This window comes from Sminthopsis crassicaudata, chromosome 2, assembly GCF_048593235.1.
Source record: "Sminthopsis crassicaudata isolate SCR6 chromosome 2, ASM4859323v1, whole genome shotgun sequence".
In the NCBI taxonomy this organism is placed as follows: Eukaryota; Metazoa; Chordata; class Mammalia; order Dasyuromorphia; family Dasyuridae; genus Sminthopsis; species Sminthopsis crassicaudata.
The window spans coordinates 230,313,695-230,333,037 of record NC_133618.1 but is presented as its reverse complement, the minus strand read 5'-3'; the positions used below and the strand labels follow the sequence as shown (position 1 = coordinate 230,333,037).

At 40.0% G+C, this 19,343-nt stretch overlaps 1 protein-coding gene across 1 annotated transcript; it reads right to left on the bottom strand.

The window, feature by feature from the left end:
- Window positions 1–7,039: 7,039 nt before the first annotated feature.
- On the bottom strand, window positions 7,040–18,007 carry WFDC5 (WAP four-disulfide core domain 5). Its single transcript, XM_074288502.1, has 4 exons — window positions 17,831–18,007; window positions 10,787–10,927; window positions 10,553–10,693; window positions 7,040–8,118 (listed from the first exon to the last, which is right to left on the bottom strand). The coding sequence occupies exons 1-4, from the start codon at window positions 17,913–17,915 to the stop codon at window positions 8,114–8,116; spliced, it is 372 nt and encodes a 123-aa protein (XP_074144603.1). The 5' UTR covers window positions 17,916–18,007; the 3' UTR covers window positions 7,040–8,113.
- Between the last annotated feature and the right edge of the window lie 1,336 nt (window positions 18,008–19,343).

The following is a 19,343-nucleotide window of genomic DNA, read 5'->3' as shown; positions in this document are numbered from 1 at the left end:
TTCCTTTCCCCTTACTCTGATAATGAAGTGATCCTTTCTCTCTATGTGTGCCTTTGATTTCACCCTCTCCTATCTTCTTGAGCAGACTAAAAAATTAGCCATCTCTTCTCTCTAATCTTCTTTCTCTTCCAGTCTACGGGTCCTTACCTGATGGCTTCAAATATCCCAATTTTTTAAAAAAAGAAAACCTTAACCCAGGTTAAAGCTTACCCAGAAGCAATCATATTAGATCTCTCTTCTCTTTCTGAGCCAAATTCCTAGGAAAAAGCTGCCTAAGGACCAGGAGATCATTACATACTTCAACAACAATACTATATGATGATCAATTCTGATGGACCTGGCCCTCTCCAACAATGAGATGAACCAAATCAGTTCCAATAGAGCAGTAATGAACTGAACCAGCCACACCCAGCGAAAGAATTCTGGGAGATGTCTATGAACCACTACATAGAATTCCCAATCCCTCTATTTTTGTCCACCTGCATTTTGGATTTCTTTCACAGGCTAATTGTACACTATTTCAAAGTCTGATTCTTTTTGTACAACAAGACAACTGTTTGGACATGTATACATGTATTATATTTAATTTATACTCTAACATATTTAACATGTATTGGTCAACCTGCCATGTCGGGAAGAGGAAGGAAGGGAAAAATTAGAACAAAAGGTTTGACAATTGTCAATGTTGTAAAATTGCCCATGCATATATCTGGTAAATAAAAACTATTAAAATAGTTTAAAAATTATTCTTCAAATTTCAAGATATTTAGCTACCAAATTTTCATCTACATCAGCCATAATTTCAATAATCTAAAGTTGTACAATTAAAATCTTTTAAAAAACTATTGAACAACAACAAAAAAAAACATTAATCCTTCTCAACATATCTACTTCATTTGACATTATTAATCACCCCTTCCTGATAGGTTCTATTCTCTAGCCTTTCAAGACACTACTAAATCCTGGTTCTCCTCCAATCTGTCTACATTTGCATCTTATCTTGTTAGTGATCAGATTATTCTCTCCTAATTAACTGGGTTGAAAAATGGATATCATGGGTACAGTGGAAAGACCTGAGTACAATTGTGGCCTCCAACACTTACTAACTGGGGGAACCTAGACAAGTCATTTATTCTCTGTTTGTTTCCATTTCTCAATTGTAAAATAGATATAATAATAACAACAATAATACCTATCTCACAGAATTGTTAAGAGACTCAAATAAGATAATATTTGTAAACTTCTCTAACACACAGTTCCTGGCATGCAGTTGTTACTCAATAAATGCCTGTTTTCTTCCTCCTTTTCTCCTTTCCTAAATGTGGCTGTTTCTCAAGCCTCTCCCCATTCTTTTTTTACATTCTTTCTTAGTGACCTCATCAGTTCCCATAGGATTAATTAGCACTTCTGTGTAGATGACTCACAAATTTATATATCCAATGTCCCTCTTCCTACATTTAATCTTGCATCACCAGTTGTCAATTGGATATTTCAAACTAGATATCCTGGATGCAACTCAACTGACATATCCAAAGCTGAACTTATTTTTCTTCCCAAAAATTTCCCCATTTCAAAATTTCTTTATTTCTATTAAAGGCAATGTCATTTCCCCAGTTTCTGGAGTTCATTATTTTGTTTTTCTCCTTGACTTTTCATTCTCTCTTATCTCCTGTATCTAATTAGCTGCCAATTTTTGCCCTTTCTATTTCATGTTCTCGAGACTGATCCCTTCTTGAGTAATATAGCTACCACCTTAGATGAAGCTCTCATTACTTTTTTTTTTTTTTTTTTTTTTTTTGCTTAGATTGCCTTCTAATCCCCTCAAGTTTTTCTTCATTCCAGTTTATCTTTTACACTGCTAGCAAAGTGATTTTCCATAAAGGCAGATTGGTTTATATCACTGCCTTCTTCAATAAACATCAGTGGCTTTCCTAGTGTGTCTAGCTCTTCACAACTGTCCTAAATTATCTTTCCAACCTCATTGTATATTATTTCCTCTCCCACATTTTTTCAATCCAGCCAAACTGTCTTTCTTTATATCATCTATAGGTTACTACATCTCCTATCATCGTGCCTTTGCACTGATTGTCCCACATGTGTGGGACACACAGGGTCACAGAGACCTCTTTTCCTTTAAAACTACCTTCATGAAGTTCTTCCTAAGGTCTCCAATTGCTAATGTCATCCCTCTCCATCCTGTATTTATTTTGCACTTATTTGTATTTATTATCTTTGCTTATATCTTCTATATATTTATATGTATCCTTGTCTCTTCCATTAGAATGTCAGCTCCTTCTGAATAGATATTTTTTTTCAATATTGTATTTGTATAGTGTATTGTTGGTATTCCAATAGTTATTTTATTGCCCAAAGTGGTAAACCCATAATAAATTTGTGTTAATAAATATTTATTAATCAACTGAGATAATGAGGACTTGGTAGAGAGAAGTTATGGGAGAAATATTAAGGCAGATTTAACAAGACTAGACAACTTACTGGATAAGGGGGAGACAAAAATATATCATGTCAGAAATAGAAGAGATCTTAGAGCAATGTTAGATCTGGGAAAGACCTTAGGTCATTGTATCTGTAGAGGTGTTTTTGAAAGTGGATACCTGGAGCAGTGGTGGTACCCTCAGAAGAAATAGGAAAGTTTGGGAGAATCGGAGAGTTTTAGGGTAAAGATAGTGAATTCTAGTTTGGACCTGTGGAGTTTGAACTTCCATGAATATTCAGGTAGAGCAGTCAGACAGGCAGTTGACAAAACAGTTAAGCAATAAAATTAGGGTCAAATACAGAGACTCAGGCAGACGTGGAGTTAGGGAAACTCGAGTTCAAATTCTGCCTTAGGCACTAGCTTCGTGAGCATGAGAAATTCACTTCCTTCAGTTTTCTCATCTGCAAAAATGAGGATAATAATGGCACTTACATCTTGACACTAGGAAGACTATATGAGGTAATATGTAAAGTGCTTTGCAAACCTGTCACATAAATGCTAACTACTATTATTTGTATAGCAGTGATAACTGAACCTCTCTAGAGCTGATGATCTCACTGAAAGAGAGAAGGCCCAAGATAGAACTTTGGGGACACCCACTGGTAGTGATTTAAGTGAGTGAAGGGAAGATAGACCAAAGAGAGACCCAACAGCATCCTGGAAACTAGGGAAAGAAAATATCCAGGATGGAGGTGGTCAACAGTATCAAAAGCTGCCTGGAGGTCAAGAATAAGACCTGAGAAAAGCCATGAGATTTAGCACTCATAAAAACCTGTCAACCTTGCAGAGGGCAGTGTCAGTCTAGTGATAGGTTGGGAGCTAGATTGAAAGCAGTTCAGAAGTGAGTGGGAGGTGAGGAAGTGGAGGCTGTGAGCATAGATATCTTTTTCTTGGAATTGGGTAGGAGTGATATAGGAAGACAGCTGGAGAGGAAGGCAAAGTCAAGTGAAGGTTTTGTAAGGATAGGAGAGACCTGGGCATGTTTGTAGGCATTAAGATGAAACCAAGAGATAGAGATGTGGAGGAAGAGAGAAAGAAGGGATGACTGAAGGAAGAAACAAGTCCAAGGGGGGTATGAGAAGGAATAGGATCAAGAGGGATTCCCCCCCGATTGGTGGGGAGACGGTGGATCTTTGCAAGAACTACCTCTTTGATAGAACCTGGAACATTAGAAGAGAGATCAGGTCCTTTCTGCCCACCCCACCTTCATACACAATAGAAGAGTCTCCCTTCATCTTTGGCACCCATAGTCTACTGATGAATGATCACAGCAAAAACCATCTAGAAATCCCTGAAGGGTAACTTATGAACAGTTTGGGAAATGACAAAACAAGGGCTTTCCAACACTGCCTTCGTGGGTAGTGACAAAATCAGAGACGAAATCCTTATTTCCTGAATTGATTCTTCTTTTCAAGGTTGTTGAAAAGTAGCATGGCATCTACCAGAGAGTGAGAGAGAACCAGTCTTGGGAGCCAGGAAGAATGGGGTGAAAATACTATCTCTGACGTACACTGTGTGACCCTTCACAAGTCACAAGTTTAAGCAACCCTCTATATTGCAAAAAAAAATATGCAATTATGAGTTATAAAGAAGATGCCATTTTATATCAGTGAAGAATCAAATAGAAATTCACCAGAGTTCCCTATTTCGATGATCACAGGTACTGTTCTCAATTCTTCCCAGACTGTTAGACCCAGAAAGGACCTGTGAACATAAGCCATTAGAATGTCAGAGCTGGGAGAGAATTTGGAATTCAACCCAATTTGGAATCTAATCATTCATTAAATGCCTACTATATGCAAAGGAGCATGGCATATTGGATACAGTCTTTCTTTGAAATGCAGCCGACCTGATTTCAAAATCAGCCTTTGGTACAGCTGCGTGACATTGGGTATGTTTCAGTGCCCTCTATAATACTCTTGCCTTTAAATTACACATAATCGACAAATGAGCATTTATTTATTTTAAAATAGGTTTTTATTTTCCCAAATACATGCAAAGATAGTTTTCAACATTCACCTTTGCAAAACCTTGTGTTCCAAATTTTTCTCCCTAGACAGCAAGCAATCCAGTATAGGTTAAACATATGCAATTCTTCTAAACACCTTTCCATTGAATAAGCATTTATTAAGCATCTACTATATGACAGGCCCTGGAGACAGGGATGCCATTTCTTCCTCTAGCACATTTTAATGAGGAGGAAACTAAGGCAAATGGAGTTACATGATGCAGCTAGTAAATATCTGAGGGAATTTAGAAAGATAAGCCTTCTTGACTTAAGAGCTAGCATTTTATCCACTGTCCCTACTAGTTCTATTTCCTTGGATAAATTATTTGTAAATGCTCTTGGCAACTCTTGAAGAGGTGTAGACCTGCATTAGTAAAGTTAATTTTCTTATCTGGGAGTGAGATCTATTCTACCAGTGAGATCACAGGTTCAGTTCCTACCCTATACAAGGTAATTCTGGAGTGCAAAGGCACTAGCTGCTGGGGTGTGGTGAAAAGAGATCAATAAAGACTAAATGAGTTGCTATTCTGTACTTGGGAGAAGGTTTCCCACAATGAGGGTTCCCCACACCACTGGAGTTGCAGCTCTAGACTTTCCCCATCCCTAAAACATGCAATAGCATTGCGCCAGTGCAGGAAGAAAACTTAGAAATAATTTAAACCTTGCTTGATGGATGAGGAGGCCAGGGAAGGAGAGGTGCCTCACTCAGTCACTAAGTGAGTTATTGGCTGAGTCCTCACAGAGGTCGTTGAAGATTGGCGTCAGGGCCTGATCTCTTAGTTTGCACCATAGTGTGCTAGCTTCTCAGAGAGCTCTGGGAATCTATAGGCTGCTAGGTCCAAGACCTTCCTTGAGGGTGGGAGGTGAGAACTGGAGAGCAGCAGGCCCTGAGTGGTGTCTGTGGGAAGAGGGAATCAAATGCAGCAGCTGGCCATCAGAAAAGAGAAGGAAATGTCTCCGTTGCTGAGTCATGACTGACATTTTGCAGTGGCTGACACAAGGAGCCCAGAAGAGAGATGAGTCAGCTAAGGTGAGAGGCAGAGGGTGGGAAGGGGAATGGTGAAGAAGGGTGCAGGGCACCTGTGGGGAAGGCTCTCTGACATGGTTATATCATCCTATCCCCTGGTCTTGCCATACCTTCCTAAGGCCAGATGCCAGGACAAGCATATCAGCTATGTATGTCCCTTCTGGCTCTTCCAGTCCTGCCCAGGAAATCTGCTTTCAGCCTCCAGCTTAGGGTCGTAAGCTCATGGACTTAGAGCTGAGATCTCCAGACCACTGAAGTCAACCCACTCATTTGACAGATAAGGAAACTGAAGCTCAGAGGATTTAAGTGACTTTCTTAGGTTCACATAGCTAGAGAATGTTTGATTCTAGGCTGGATTCTCACTTATCCTTTACACAGACACAATTGTTTTTTCTTTTTTTTGTTTATTGATTTTGTTCTTCTATTATAAATATTTATAGATTACCTCTCTCCCCCTTGTGAGAGGTCTCTTGTAACAGTAAGAGAACAATTTTAGCTTTCAAGGACAAACTATGTACACATCTCTGAATGGGATTTAACTTTGCAATATTTCAGTACATGCAAGAATTTACATATATATGCACAAATACACATGTATGCATGAGCATATGCACAAATACACATGTGTTTGTATATGTATATATTTTACTATTATATATGGTATAATATATAATATAAGTAATATAGATGTCCTAGGGGCATGGTTCATGCTCTTACCATCATAGGCAATTTTTAATTGAATTAGTTGGACCTAATACGGAGGAAGCCTTGATTTGGGGGGGACCTGGCTAGTGGGAAAATTCTGGGGCCCTAGATGGACTAATAGAATTTAGAGACATGTTAGAGCAAATGACTATAACCTACTACTGCATGCTATGTTGTATTTTTGTTAGATGCCCATCCTGGCTAAATCCAGACTGAAAAGAAAGTTAGCAAAATTATATGCATATTTTCTTACTTCCAAGGACTTAACATGTGATCTGCACAGATCAGGAAAGGGGTGTCAGGGGAGGGTACCATATTGAAGTGTCATCTGGCTTACCCTGTTAAGGATAGCTGGAAGAGAAGTGGATCCAACCCTTAGACCTCAGTGCCAGCCCCAATACCAGCCTTCTTCCCTATCTCTCTCATCTCCTTTGCAAGTCCTCAGGTCTCAGAGGTGAAAGGAACCTTAGAGAGATTTTAGTCCAAGGCTCTCATTTTTATAGATTAAGAAACTGAGGCCTAAAGAAGGCAAAGGAGCAAGATGGCAGAATAGATAGAGCACTACAAGATTAGACAGGAAAGTCTGCAATGCTCTCCCTAAGTCTCATTTTCCTGATAATAATATCCACTTCACAGTTTGTCAGGCTCAGATCAGATAAGATACATAAAACCTTCTGCAAACCTTAAAGCACTTTCACAGCACAGCTTAAGTGCTATCTGTTATTGTTATTGTTATTATTATTTGCCCAAAGTTACACAAGAAATCAGTGGCTGAGGTGCGACAGGAAGCAAGGTCTCTTGATTCCCAATTTAAGAATTTATTCCATTATTGTTCGGTAAGAAACGACCAGCAGGATGAAAACAGAGAGGCTTGGAGAGACTTACATGAACTGATGCTGAGTGAAATGAGCAGAACCAGGAGATTATTATACAATATTATAAAGGATTAATTCTGTTGGAAGTGGCTGATCAGTAATTAACAGTACCAGTTACACCCAGAGAAAGAACATTGGGAAATGAGTGTGAACCACAACATAGCATTTACACTCTTTCTGTTATTGTTTGCTTGCATTTTTGTTTTTCTTCCCAGGTTATTTTAACCTTCTTTCTAAATCGGATTGTGTACCAAGACAACTGTATAAATATATATACATATATTGTATTTAACATATACTTTAACATATTTAACATGTATGGGTCTACCTGCCATCTAGGGTAGGGGGTGGGAGGAAGAAGGGGAAAAGTTGGAACAGAAGTTTTTTCAATGTTGAAAAATTACCCATGCATATATTCTGTCAATAAACTGCTATAATAAAAAAAATAAGAAAATAAGAAAAGGCAAAAAAAAGAGTTCATTCCCCTGATAGCCTCTCACCTCTTCACTTTCATTCCACTTACAGGTTCTTAATCAAAGCTTATTATCCACCGTCAGAGATACAAACAATGTCAGAATTTATTGAGTCCATAGTATGGGCAGGTTAAAAGCCCTCAGATCTCCCATCCCACCCATCTTCTAGAAGAGAAAACTAATTCTCATCGAGCTTAGGGGACTTGCCCCAAATTTCAGAAAGTTCATGGGGGGTGAGATAGGGTTGGGAAGACAATTTCCATCACCAATCTCAGGTCCTTTCCTTTCTCCTACTACTCATCAGGGAGATGCTTAAGGGGTGAGAGTATGGTAGCCCCATCTCAAAAAATAATAAGAGAAACGAGAAGCTTCCCTCTACTCAAGAAAAGTGGAGTTCAGGGAGGTTGTGGGGGATAGTGACCAATGCATCTGTTGTTACATCCTGGCAGTGCTGGGGGGAGGAGCTGAGCATACCCTGCCTCTGGTCCGCCTGCAGTCCCATCCTGAGGTTTTGAGAAGGAGCAGGAGTTAGCCTGAGAAAATAAAACAGGGGGTTAGTCCCTGAATAGAATCAAGGAAGCCTCAAAAGAACTGGCCACAATCAGACCAGCTCTAAGAGGAAGACCCTACCAGCCAGAAAGATTGCATAGCTAGTTCAAAGAGATTGCTAAATCTGGGAAAAGAGCCAAATATTCAAGGCTTCACTTCTTTATTAAGTGGGCTTATCTAGAATAGTGGTTCTCCAACTTTTTTTTTCTCAGCATCTTTATATTATTAAAAATTATTGAGCTTCTGTCCAAAAAGTTTTTATTTATGTGGGCTATATTTATAGATATTTATCATATTGGAAATAAAAAGTGATTTTGAATTTGTAGACTATCTGGAAGGGTTTTAGAGATACCCAGGATTCTCTGGGAATTTATCCAGAACAATTGATCTAGAGAGTTGCTAAGGGCCCTTCCAACTCTGACATTCTATGTTCCAAAATTGGAAGTGGGTAAAGGTGACATTAGATGCTATATGGTTCTTTTCAGCGCTAACATTCTATGTTCTAAGATCCTTTCTAATTTTAATGTTCTTTGTTCTAATATTCTTTAATATTCATGTTCTGAACTTACTTCCAGCTCTGCCATTCTATAATTCCATAGGAGTTTCCTTCAAGAGGAGACCCAGTAGGTGACACTTCCTCTATGAAGCCCTTCCTGATGCTTCTACTGGACAGCATCATTTTCTCCTCTGAATCTTATCTGGACTTTGGGTCTTTTTAATGTACTTTTTACATTCTCCCTTGTATCATAGTGGTAAATCTGTCTTATCCCTCTTTCCAACAAATATCCACAGTAGTAAAAATCCACGATAATACAAAGTAATTACTGTTATACAGGACCCTGTGCTTATCACTAGGGATATAAAGATAAAAAATAATATAGCACCTTCCTCCAGGAATTTTTAATCTAGTATATATGTGAGAGAATAATGAGACATGTAAGTAAGTATGACAGGATTTTCTGAGACCATAGGATGATAGAAATTTCAGAGTTAGAAGACAGGTTTCAAGCCTGATGCACTTTGCACATGAGGTTCTCCTATTTGACAGAGAGAATGATGACTCAGTGCTGGGGAAGATAAATGAGGAGGGGCTGGTACAAGAGTTTTGGAGAAAAGACTCTTCATTCCTGCTTTGAGAGAGGACATATGGTTCCAGACTCTCTTTGGGACCAACTGCAGGGAGGAGAGAGAAAAATGATTTTGAAAGTGTCAAACATATAGGGGAATTTGACCCTTTAAAATGTCTTTGATTTACAGCTTGCTTCCCTGGAGACTTCACAGAATTTCCCCTTGGATGAGACTAGGCCCTCCCTCTTGGTTAAGTGAGATATTAGCTTGTTCTTATCTAAAGAGGTCATTCATTTAAGTATTTTCTGTTATATTCTAATCTGTACAAGTTCTGTTTCTTCTATTTGCTATCTACTTAGATAAATGGGGTTATTAATTACTCACCATTTGTTTAACTAGCATTTAGTAGAGAAGCATATTTGAGTTACTCTCCTTTAAGCAATGGCAACCAGACAAATTCGTGTCTTTGTTACTTTTGAAGCTAAAAAATTTGTGCCCTTGGACCAAGCCAAACAGATGTCCAGTACCCCCCTCTCAGAGGAAAGCTGAGCAGCTAGCCTTTTGCTGCTTTTCTCTAGTCATCTAGAATCATAGTTTCTGTTGGAGAGGGGTAGGCCAGATTTCTTATATTTTTAGCCAAATGTTTTCCACAAAATGCATTTAGACAATCCATATGAACCTGTATATGTTACATGGACAGCACACACTTGCCATAGTATTTTAGGACAAGAAGGGGACTTTATATCACATTTCACAGATGGGGAAACTGAGGCTCTGAAAGAAAGATATGACCCATAATATCCAGCTAGGAATTAACCGAGTCTAGATTTGAGTCCCAAGCCTCTGGCTCTAAATCTAGTACCTACTCTGCCTTCCAGCTTTCATTCTTCTCCATCAAGTGCCTAACATAAGTCCTACTTAGAAAGGCTATTCAGGAAAGATTTGGTAAGTTGAACTGAAGTAAAATCTTTCCCTGACTCCCCATTAGACAGTACTCATCTGCAACTGACAGACCTCAGAGCTAGGAGGGATAGTGGCAATCTATTTAATCCAGCTCTCTCATTTTACAGAAAAAAAGGGGGAAATGAGGTTGAGAGGCTAATGCTTCTTGCCTCACAAGAGGCCCAGGAGCTCAAGCTGTGGCTTCACCAGGGGCCAATAGCTCAGGTTTCCCCATCCCAGGCTTCTGGGCATGGGTCTCTTTGCTCCCAAGAGAACTCCCACTTCCCAGCCTTCCTCCCTTTCCCCCATCCAGGTTATGAGAAAATCTATCTTTGCTACCACATTGGGTCAGCCATTGTCAGTGGCTCTCATGAGACAGCTCTTTCTCCATCGGGGTGAGGTAGGCACCTTTGGCAGGGTCCCTGCAGTCTCGGCCACAGGCTCCCAGACAGCACCGCTTCTTGCCAGAACAGTCCTGGTCCATATTGCACAGGTGCTGGATGGGGCTGAGGCAGCGCATCAGATCTGTGGGGCACCGGCCCTGCTTTACTGGAACAAACAGAGAGATGGAGTTAAGGAGCCAGGCCAAACAGGGGGACAAGGCGAGGAAGGGGCTCAAAAGAAGGCAGAGGGCAGCTATACCCTTGACTTTGGGTAGGCACTGGAGGAAGCAGGACCGAGGGCAGCACTTTTTTCCCATTGGGCACTGATAGTCCCCTTTGCACTGGTGTGGAATGGCTTGAAGGCATGGCTCATCATCTGGTGGGCAGCCCCCCGATTTCTCTGCAAGAGAATCACAGACAGTTAGAGCTGGAGAGAAGTGGTAAGGAGTGTGATCCTGAGGGGTCGTTTAGTTTCTCTTGTCATCTAACCATGTAGGACACAGCCCCAGAGAGGGAGAGAGCAGGAGGCACTCTGCACAGTCCCAGAAACGTATCCTAAGGTCTGTCCAGTCAAATTGCCTCATTTTACAAAGGAGAAAGTGAGGCTCAGGTGACAGAGGCAGCAAGTCATTGAACTAGGACTGGAACCCAGGACTTCTGATTTTAAGTTCTTTGTGGTTTCCACTATACCATGCTGTCTCTACACACTCACAAACACCATTAGTGTTCAGTTTCATATATGCATAAATATATTTTGTTTCATAAACATTAAACTCCTACTTCTGTAAAGACCCTCCCTTTGTATATGTAGTCTTTGTATAGGTCCGTCACATCCTGCAGAATGTAGGCTCCTGGAAGGCAGGGACTGTTACATTTGTTTTTGTATCTCTAGCATCTAGCACAGTTCTTAGAACAGAGTGCATGCTCATTTGACTGATTTTGTATATAAAGATGATAGATTAGTCCCTCTTCTCAAGGAAAGACTCCTTTTCCTGAATTCAAATTCGGCCTGTGACTCTAACAGAGGCACTTAGCCCAGTAACCTCAGTTTTCTCTATAAAATGAGCTGGAGAAGGAAATGGCAAACCTCTCCAGTATCTTTATCAAATGGAGAGCCAGATGTGACTGAAAACAGCTGATAATGAGCTGTTGATCATTCTTGAAGAGGATCATGACATAAGAGAGGGGATACTATAACACGTAAGTTAGGAGGGAGGGCTGGGCAAGGTCCCCTGCCTCAGTTTCCCCTCCAGAGCCATCTGGGTCCATGGCCAGATCTAGATCAGGACAATTGGAGATGGCTCAGGATGTAGTGGGAGATCATGCCTTTTAAGCTGAGTATTTAACATGTCTCAGTATGACAGGCAATGCGCCCAGTCGATTAAGGCTAAGTAAGAAATGAGGCAGAGAATGGCCTTTTTGGCCAAATGGTCAAAACAACAAAATCAGCCTGGGAACAATGGGTCAATGTTCTTGACCCAAACAGAAACAATTGCTATTTAATTTCACTCTGAGCCAATCTGGGCCCAAACAATGACCAATTGGACCTTGGTCTGGAACCTACTAATGACCAATCAATGAGAGTAAGAAGGATTTGGGTTTGAGGGATAGTCCTTAAGAAATCTAGCCATAAACTCTAAAGCATCTTGCAAGGTTTCAGTGATAAAATTTTATATTCCTTTGGACTGAGCATCACTTTAAAATACCTTGCATAGCATGCTACTTTTCTCATACAATGAACCCAGTATAGTTGGACAACCTGAGGCATTATTTTAAATGTGATACCGTTGTACTATGTGTGTGTGTATGCAAATGCATGTTCTTTGTTTTGCTTTGGGGTTTTTTTGTGAGCTAGAGTAAAATAATTTAAAAATAAGTCTTCAAAAACAGCTTTAGTCAATCATGCTTTTATCTTTCAGAGTGGGAGGATTTTAGAGGGTTAAGCATGTGTTGAAATTTAAAATTGTCTTCTCATTACTTCCCAATTCAAGTATTAGATGATCTTTGGACACTTTAAATTCAGAAGGAGTTTTTTCTTTGTTAGAAATATAGATTCTGGAAGGTGTCTTTTTCCACAATGAGCTTGTTTCATTCCCACTAAAGATTCCTTGATCAGTGTGTCTACCTTCTTTGATTGTTTTCAGAACATCTAGATACTTTAGTTCATCCTCATCTGCATTGGCAGAAGAGTAATTTTTAATATTAGGCAGTTAAAAATATTTTAAAAGAGATCAAACTAACCAATGTCCTCAGTGACAGTTTCTTCACTATTCAATTCATTTGCAACCTTTTTCACTGCCTTAAATAAATTTAAAGATTTTGTCTGATGTTGTTCTGCTGAAAGGAATAGAATCTTCATACAGTGAAAAGAACTGCATTTCAAGCATTAAAATGGCACTTTTCTTTTCCATAGTTGTTTGCAATGGAATTTTACCTTTTCTTTGATTTTGCTGTGTGTTCTATAATTAATTCTTTACTGTACTTTCAGGAACTCTGACAAGACATTCTGTTTTAGAGTTTCTATGACCATGTCCATGCTATTCAATTACATAACATTTTTGTTCTAATGTAATAACAAGCCACTTCTTTTTTGGTACTGCTTATGTTTCCACTTGAATTTTTCTTCCTTTTGTCCATTTTGTTAAGAGGTATTAAAACTTTTCAAATACTGTTTTCCCTAATCGCATGTAAAAACAGTTTTTAATATTCATTTTAAAAAATTTTGAGTTCCAAATTCTCTCCTTCCCTCTCTTTTCTCCTTCAGATAGTAGGCAATTTGATATAGATTATACATGTGCAATCATGCAAAATGTATTTCCATATTAGTCATGTTGTAAACGAAAACACAGGAACCCTACCCTCCAAAATGAAAAAAAAAAGTTAAAAATATGTTGTGATCTGCATTCAGATTCCACCAGTTCTTTTCCTGGAGGTGGATGGCATTTTTCATCACGAATTTAGGACTATTTTTGAAAAAAGTTAACACAACTGTTGGTAAGATAGCATGCAGTAGCATACCACATCCATATTGGAGGATAGTACAAATTGAAGTGTTAAAATCCTCAACTAGCTTATGTTAATTGAATTTTGGCTTGTATTATATGGTATCTGGTATCATTTTATGATTGTACTAAATTGAATTTTGAATTATTTTAGCTCACATTAATCATGACCTAAGTAGCACAATAGAAATCCAGACAAAATGCTCTAGGGGAAATCTGAGAAATCAATTCCTGTCATCTGGGAGGCATCAGGGAAAGCTTCAAGAAGAATGTGGCATTTGGATTGACCTTTGAAGGAGGAGAGGATTTCAACAGATAAAAGTGAGGAGGAAATGTATTCCAGGCATGGAGAATAGCTGGAAAAGGAGCACCTAAGTGGGATATAGAAGTTGAGTTTAGGGACAAGCAAATAGTCCAGTTTGCCAGAACAAAGTGTGTGAAGAAGAGTGAAGTTAACTGAATCTGGAAGATGGGTTGAAGCTAAATTGTTTCTCGTATACCCTAAATACCAGGGAAAGGAGATTTTATTTGATTTTAAAGGCAATAGTGAGTTGTTGATGGCTTTTGAGCAGTCAGATTTGTTCATTAAAATTGTTTTGATAAACATAAAAAGGATGAATTGAAGAAGGCAAGGGTACCAACTAGAATATTATAATATACAATCACAGAAAAAAATCATAGACAAAACCAAACATATATATATTTCTACGTATGTATATATTTTTGCCTATTTAATAGAATTTTAGGGACTTTGGACAAAATTCTCCCCCCATTGGCCTGTGAGGGTACTTGGCATTTCATCATTAGGAATGTATCTATTCCTTTAGTTCTTTCAGAGATTTCTGAGGGAACGCAAACATTGTTTGGGAGAAGATTGACTGCATTAACAGGTCTGGGAGTGGAGCAGATGATTGAAGGGACAAAGTCCAGAACAAAATTTGCTTCTCGGGCAGGACCCTGAGTTCAGTCAATCAACCTATACCATCCCTGATTCTGTTCATAATGCTGCACCAGACCTGCCTTCCAAGAAGAACTGGCTGTCATTCAGGTTTGTGCTAGTTATGATTACTCCACACCAAGGCACTACCCAATAGTAGTCAGCCTCAGGTGGCACCCTCTCCCCTCCATCTTTTTTCCCTTCATCTTTGGACTTCATTTTGAGACTTGAAGGGCATTCAAAGTGCACTACTGACTCTCATATTCACCCAGGAAAAGGATGAAGATCCAAGCATCCATAGTCATTCAGGGCTACTTATGGGATGGACAAAAAGAGGGCCCTGGCTATGACCTGTTGTTCTTTCAGGGCTCTTCATCTACTTCAGGAATGCTTCAAGCTCCACCCTCTTCTGATAGCCCAGATGCACCAAACTGTTTAGAGAGATCCTGGGTCTGTCATTCTCCTTAAGGATGCTATGTCCCATCCCTTCCCATTCCTTCCCATCCCTTGGGCTCCTAATAATCCTAAGGAAATAATTTAAGTCATTCACTTTGGGAGTTTTCATATCCCCTTTATTGAGGTGCCTCCTTTCCCCCCATTCCTCTTAGGGGTCCCCTGGCCTAATGGAGAAGGGGCCAACTTAACTCTGTGCTGCTCAGGCTCTAGGAGCCTCTAATATAGGTCAGAATATCCTTCTTTGGAGCAAGAGGGTGTGGAAAGGCTTCAGACAGCAGCCTTTGTGCAGAGAGGGAGGCACCTGCCAAGCAACTTTCCTGACCCCAAAAGTCTTGGCAGCAAATTGTGCTGAGTGCTTGTTGTGTGTCCAGCCCTGCCTGCTCTAGACATTGACTGGACCCTGCAGCTTCCAGCTAAATCATTCCTACCCCTAACCCCAGAGCAGATCTCAGACTGAGTGCTGGAATCTCCTTTCATAGTCCCCACCAGTCCTCAGCTATGACCTTCCTGATGCCCCAGTGAAAGCTTCCTGTTCTCTTGCCTTCCACCAGAGTACCCAGATCATTATCCCTACACAGAGTTCTCCAACTCTTTCTTCCAAGGCCCTAATTTACTCTTAGCCCTCAGAGTCCTCTGTCCTCGTCTCTGGGACATTCTCCCACAGCTCGAAAAGATTCCTGAGCTGGCAAATGGGGACCCCAATGGCAGAAACTAGGCATGGACCCACATTTAACACCACATACTAAGATAAGATCAAAATGGGTCCAAGATTTAGGCATAAAGAACGAAATCATAAATAAATTAGAGGAACATAGGATAGTTTACCTCTCAGACTTGTGGAGGAGGAAGGAATTTGTGTCCAAAGGAGAACTAGAGACCATTATTGATCACAAAATAGAAGATTTTGATTACCTCAAACTAAAAAGTTTCTGCACAAACAAAACTAAAGATTAGAAGGGAAGTAACAAATTGGGAAAACATTTTTACAGTTAAAGGTTCTGATAAAGGTTTCATCTCCAAAATATACAGAGAATTGACTTCAATTTATAAGAAATCAAGCCATTCTCCAATTGATAAATAGTCAAAGGATATGAACAGACAATTCTCAGATGATGAAATTGAAACTATTTCCACTCATATGAACGAGTGTTCCAAATCACTATTCATCAGAGAAATGCAAATTAAGACAACTCTGAGATACCACTACACACCTGTCAGATTGGCTAAGATGACAGGAATAAATAATGATGAATGTTGGAGGGGCTGTGGGAAAACTGGGACACTGATACATTGTTGGTGGAGTTGTGAAAGAATCCAACCATTCTGGAGAGCAATCTGGAATTATGCTCAAAAAGTTATCAAAATGTGCATACCCTTTGACCCAGCAGTGCTACTACTGGGCTTACATCCCAAGGAAATACTAAAGAAGGGAATGTATGTGCCAAAATGTTTGTGGCAGCCCTTTTCATAGTGGCTAGACGCTGGAAGATGAATGGATGTCCATCAATTGGAGAATGGTTGGGTAAATTATGGTATATGAATGCTATGGAATATTATTGTTCTGAAAGAAATGACTAACAGGAGGAATACAGAGAGGCTTGGAGAGACTTACATCAACTGATGCTGAGTGAAACGAGCAGAACTAGGAGATCATTATACACTTCAACAATGATACTGTATGAGGATGTATTCTGATGGAAGTGGAAATCTTCAACATAGGGAAGAGCTAATCCAATTCCAATTGATTAATGATGGACAGAATCAGCTACACCCAGAAAAGGAACACTGGGAAATGAGTGTAAACTGTGAGCATTTTTTGTTTGTTTGTTTGTTTTTTTGTTTTTCTTCCCAGATTATTTTTACCTTCCGAATACAATTCTTCCTTTGCAACAACAACAACAACAAAAAATTCGGTTCTGCACATATATATTGTACCTAGGATATACTATAAGATATTTAATATGTATAGGAATGCCTGCCATCTAGGGGAGGGGGTGGAGGGAAGGAGGGGAAAAACTCGGAACAGAAGGGAGTACAAGGGATAATGTTGTAAAAAAAAATTAGCTATGCATATGTACTGTCAAAAAAATGTTATAATTATAAAAATTAATAAAAAACAAAAAACAAAAAATGGGGTCCCCAATTCTCCCACAGCCTTCTTCAGCATCCTCCAGTCTCTCACAACTCCCAAACAGAACCCCTGATAAGTTGTTGGTGCCCCCACACTTACCAGACTGATCTCCTTGAAACCTACCAGAGCCATGGAATATCCCATATTCCCACCCTCCAGCCACCATCTAGATCTCCTATGAGAGCCTCCAGGCACAGATCAGTGTCTGACAAAGTTCCCCTTCCCCAGCTCATCTCTGCCAGCAAAGGCAGTCTCTCTTCCCTCTCCAAACATCTGGGAAAAGTGTCCCTGAGCTGAGGTCCCAGACATGTTCCTATCTCCCTCTCCTGTCTCCAGATCTACACAGTTCATATGAGTGTTCTGACACATGGCAATATATAAACCCAGACACAGAGAGAAGAACAAAGAGGAGTGCAGATCTATGCGTACATCAATCAATACATACAGGGTATATATGTATACATACATACATATGTAAAATATGTACAATATATAAATGTACAATACAATATGTACAACATTTATGTACAGGGTATAATATATATGTACAATACAGACACACACAGATATAATCACATGCAAAAATACATAGGACCTCATAGGCCATTCACTGATACCCAAAAGCACACATTCCCCTCAAGGGGACAAATCCACTTTGTCTTGTAACCCATCATAAGCCATCCAAGCCCCTAAGTTGAGGCCGGGAAGCCAAATGGGGCAAAGCTGGACATGTCCTTTCCTCCACCCTCCAAAAGCCCCACAGATGCCCAAACTTACCATGCTTCCTCCAGCCCACTGTACCAGGCAGCTGGCTGCCCAGGGCCAACAGGGCTGCCAAGAGGAGAAGGCCTTGGGCCCTCATGCTGAGAGCCCCCCAGTCAAGCAGTGCCTGAGGTATCTGGTAAGGAAGAGCTTTGCATCTGGATTTGTGGCTGAGTTCAGGGAGAGGGGGTGGGGAGAAGGGCACTTGCCTTCCTCCTCCTTCTGGTACACACCCTCACTTCCATCCCAACCAGAGATCAAGATTGGGCCTCAAGGGGAGCAGGAACTTACACAAGCCTTGGGGAATGTGGCCACAGGCAGCTCAGTCCCAGCTCCACCCCTGCTGGGCTTCCCCAGCTACCTCTCACCTGCCTGAGACCCAGATTTTCAGCTTGGAAGAGAAAGTCTTTAGCAAGGGGCTTATAATGAAGAAAGTTGAATGTGAGAAGAAGGTTCTTAGTCTGGCCTCCCAGAAAGAATCCTGCACCAAGACTCAGGGGTCCTGGACTGCACTACCTGCCTTCTCCAGACTTTTCTTCCTCGTTCTCCTCATCTGGGCCAGAGAGAATCTGCTTCTGTCACCAACATTTCTACCCTGGCAGATGGCAGACCCTGGCTGAAAGGGATGTCTGCCTTGTCCATTTATCCATTTGTCCAGAGGATAGAATATGAAGAAATTAGTTTAATGAACTTAAGATAATTGGTATAGCAAGAAGAATGCTGGCGTGAGATTCAGGAGGCTCATGGTCCCATTTAGATTGTATAATTTTTTAACTAGGTGACAGTTAGGCAAGACTAAGTTTCCTCATTATAAAAGAATAATAACATTTCTAGAGTCAGAGAACCTGGGCTTAAATCTCAAATTGTTATTTACTAGCTGGGTAAGGTTGTCATCACCTATAAAATAAGGAGCTTGGACTCTATACTTATCAGAAGCCAGCTCTTAACTAACTATGAAGATCAATTGTTAAATTTTCAGCATGATCATTTGTAGTAGATAATTGTTTTATTGATTGCCTGGACTTAAAGTGATGAAAAAATGTTAATAATGACAATTAAAACTTAAAAGTATGCTTTGCCTACATTTTTTTCCTCCTGAAAAGCTGATTGTTAAATATAGCACCACTCCTTGTAGAACCCTCTAGTGGACAGTAACGTACTTGGAATCAGACAGATGTGTATTTGAATCTTGCCACTGATATTTTCATGCTATGTAACAATGGACAATCCTCTGAGTTTATTTCTCTGTAAAATGGGAGGAATAATATACTTGCCTCAAAGAGTTGTTAATATATCTTTCTATGTATGTCGTATACATACATGAGTGTTTCCATTTATGAATCATATGATCTATGACCTAGAACTTCAAGTATTATATATAAGTCATTGTGAGCCAGTAGATGTCACGCTGAGGAATTCAGGTAGCACCAAAGTGGAACTTCCTGATACTGACTTCTATCAGACTTGAATGGGTAAATGAGACAAAGCTCTGGAATTTCCTCTTCATTTTTGGGCTGTAGAAGGTGGA

Coding starts and splice junctions, on each gene's coding strand:
- WFDC5 (XM_074288502.1), bottom strand. CDS start 17,915: ATGAGGGCCCAAGGCCTTCTCCTCTTGGCAGCCCTGTTGGCCCTGGGC. Junction 10,928..17,830: donor AGTGGGCTGGAGGAAGCATG/GTAAGTTTGGGC, acceptor ATTCTCTTGCAG/AGAAATCGGGGGGCTGCCCA. Junction 10,694..10,786: donor GTGCCTACCCAAAGTCAAGG/GTATAGCTGCCC, acceptor TGTTTGTTCCAG/TAAAGCAGGGCCGGTGCCCC.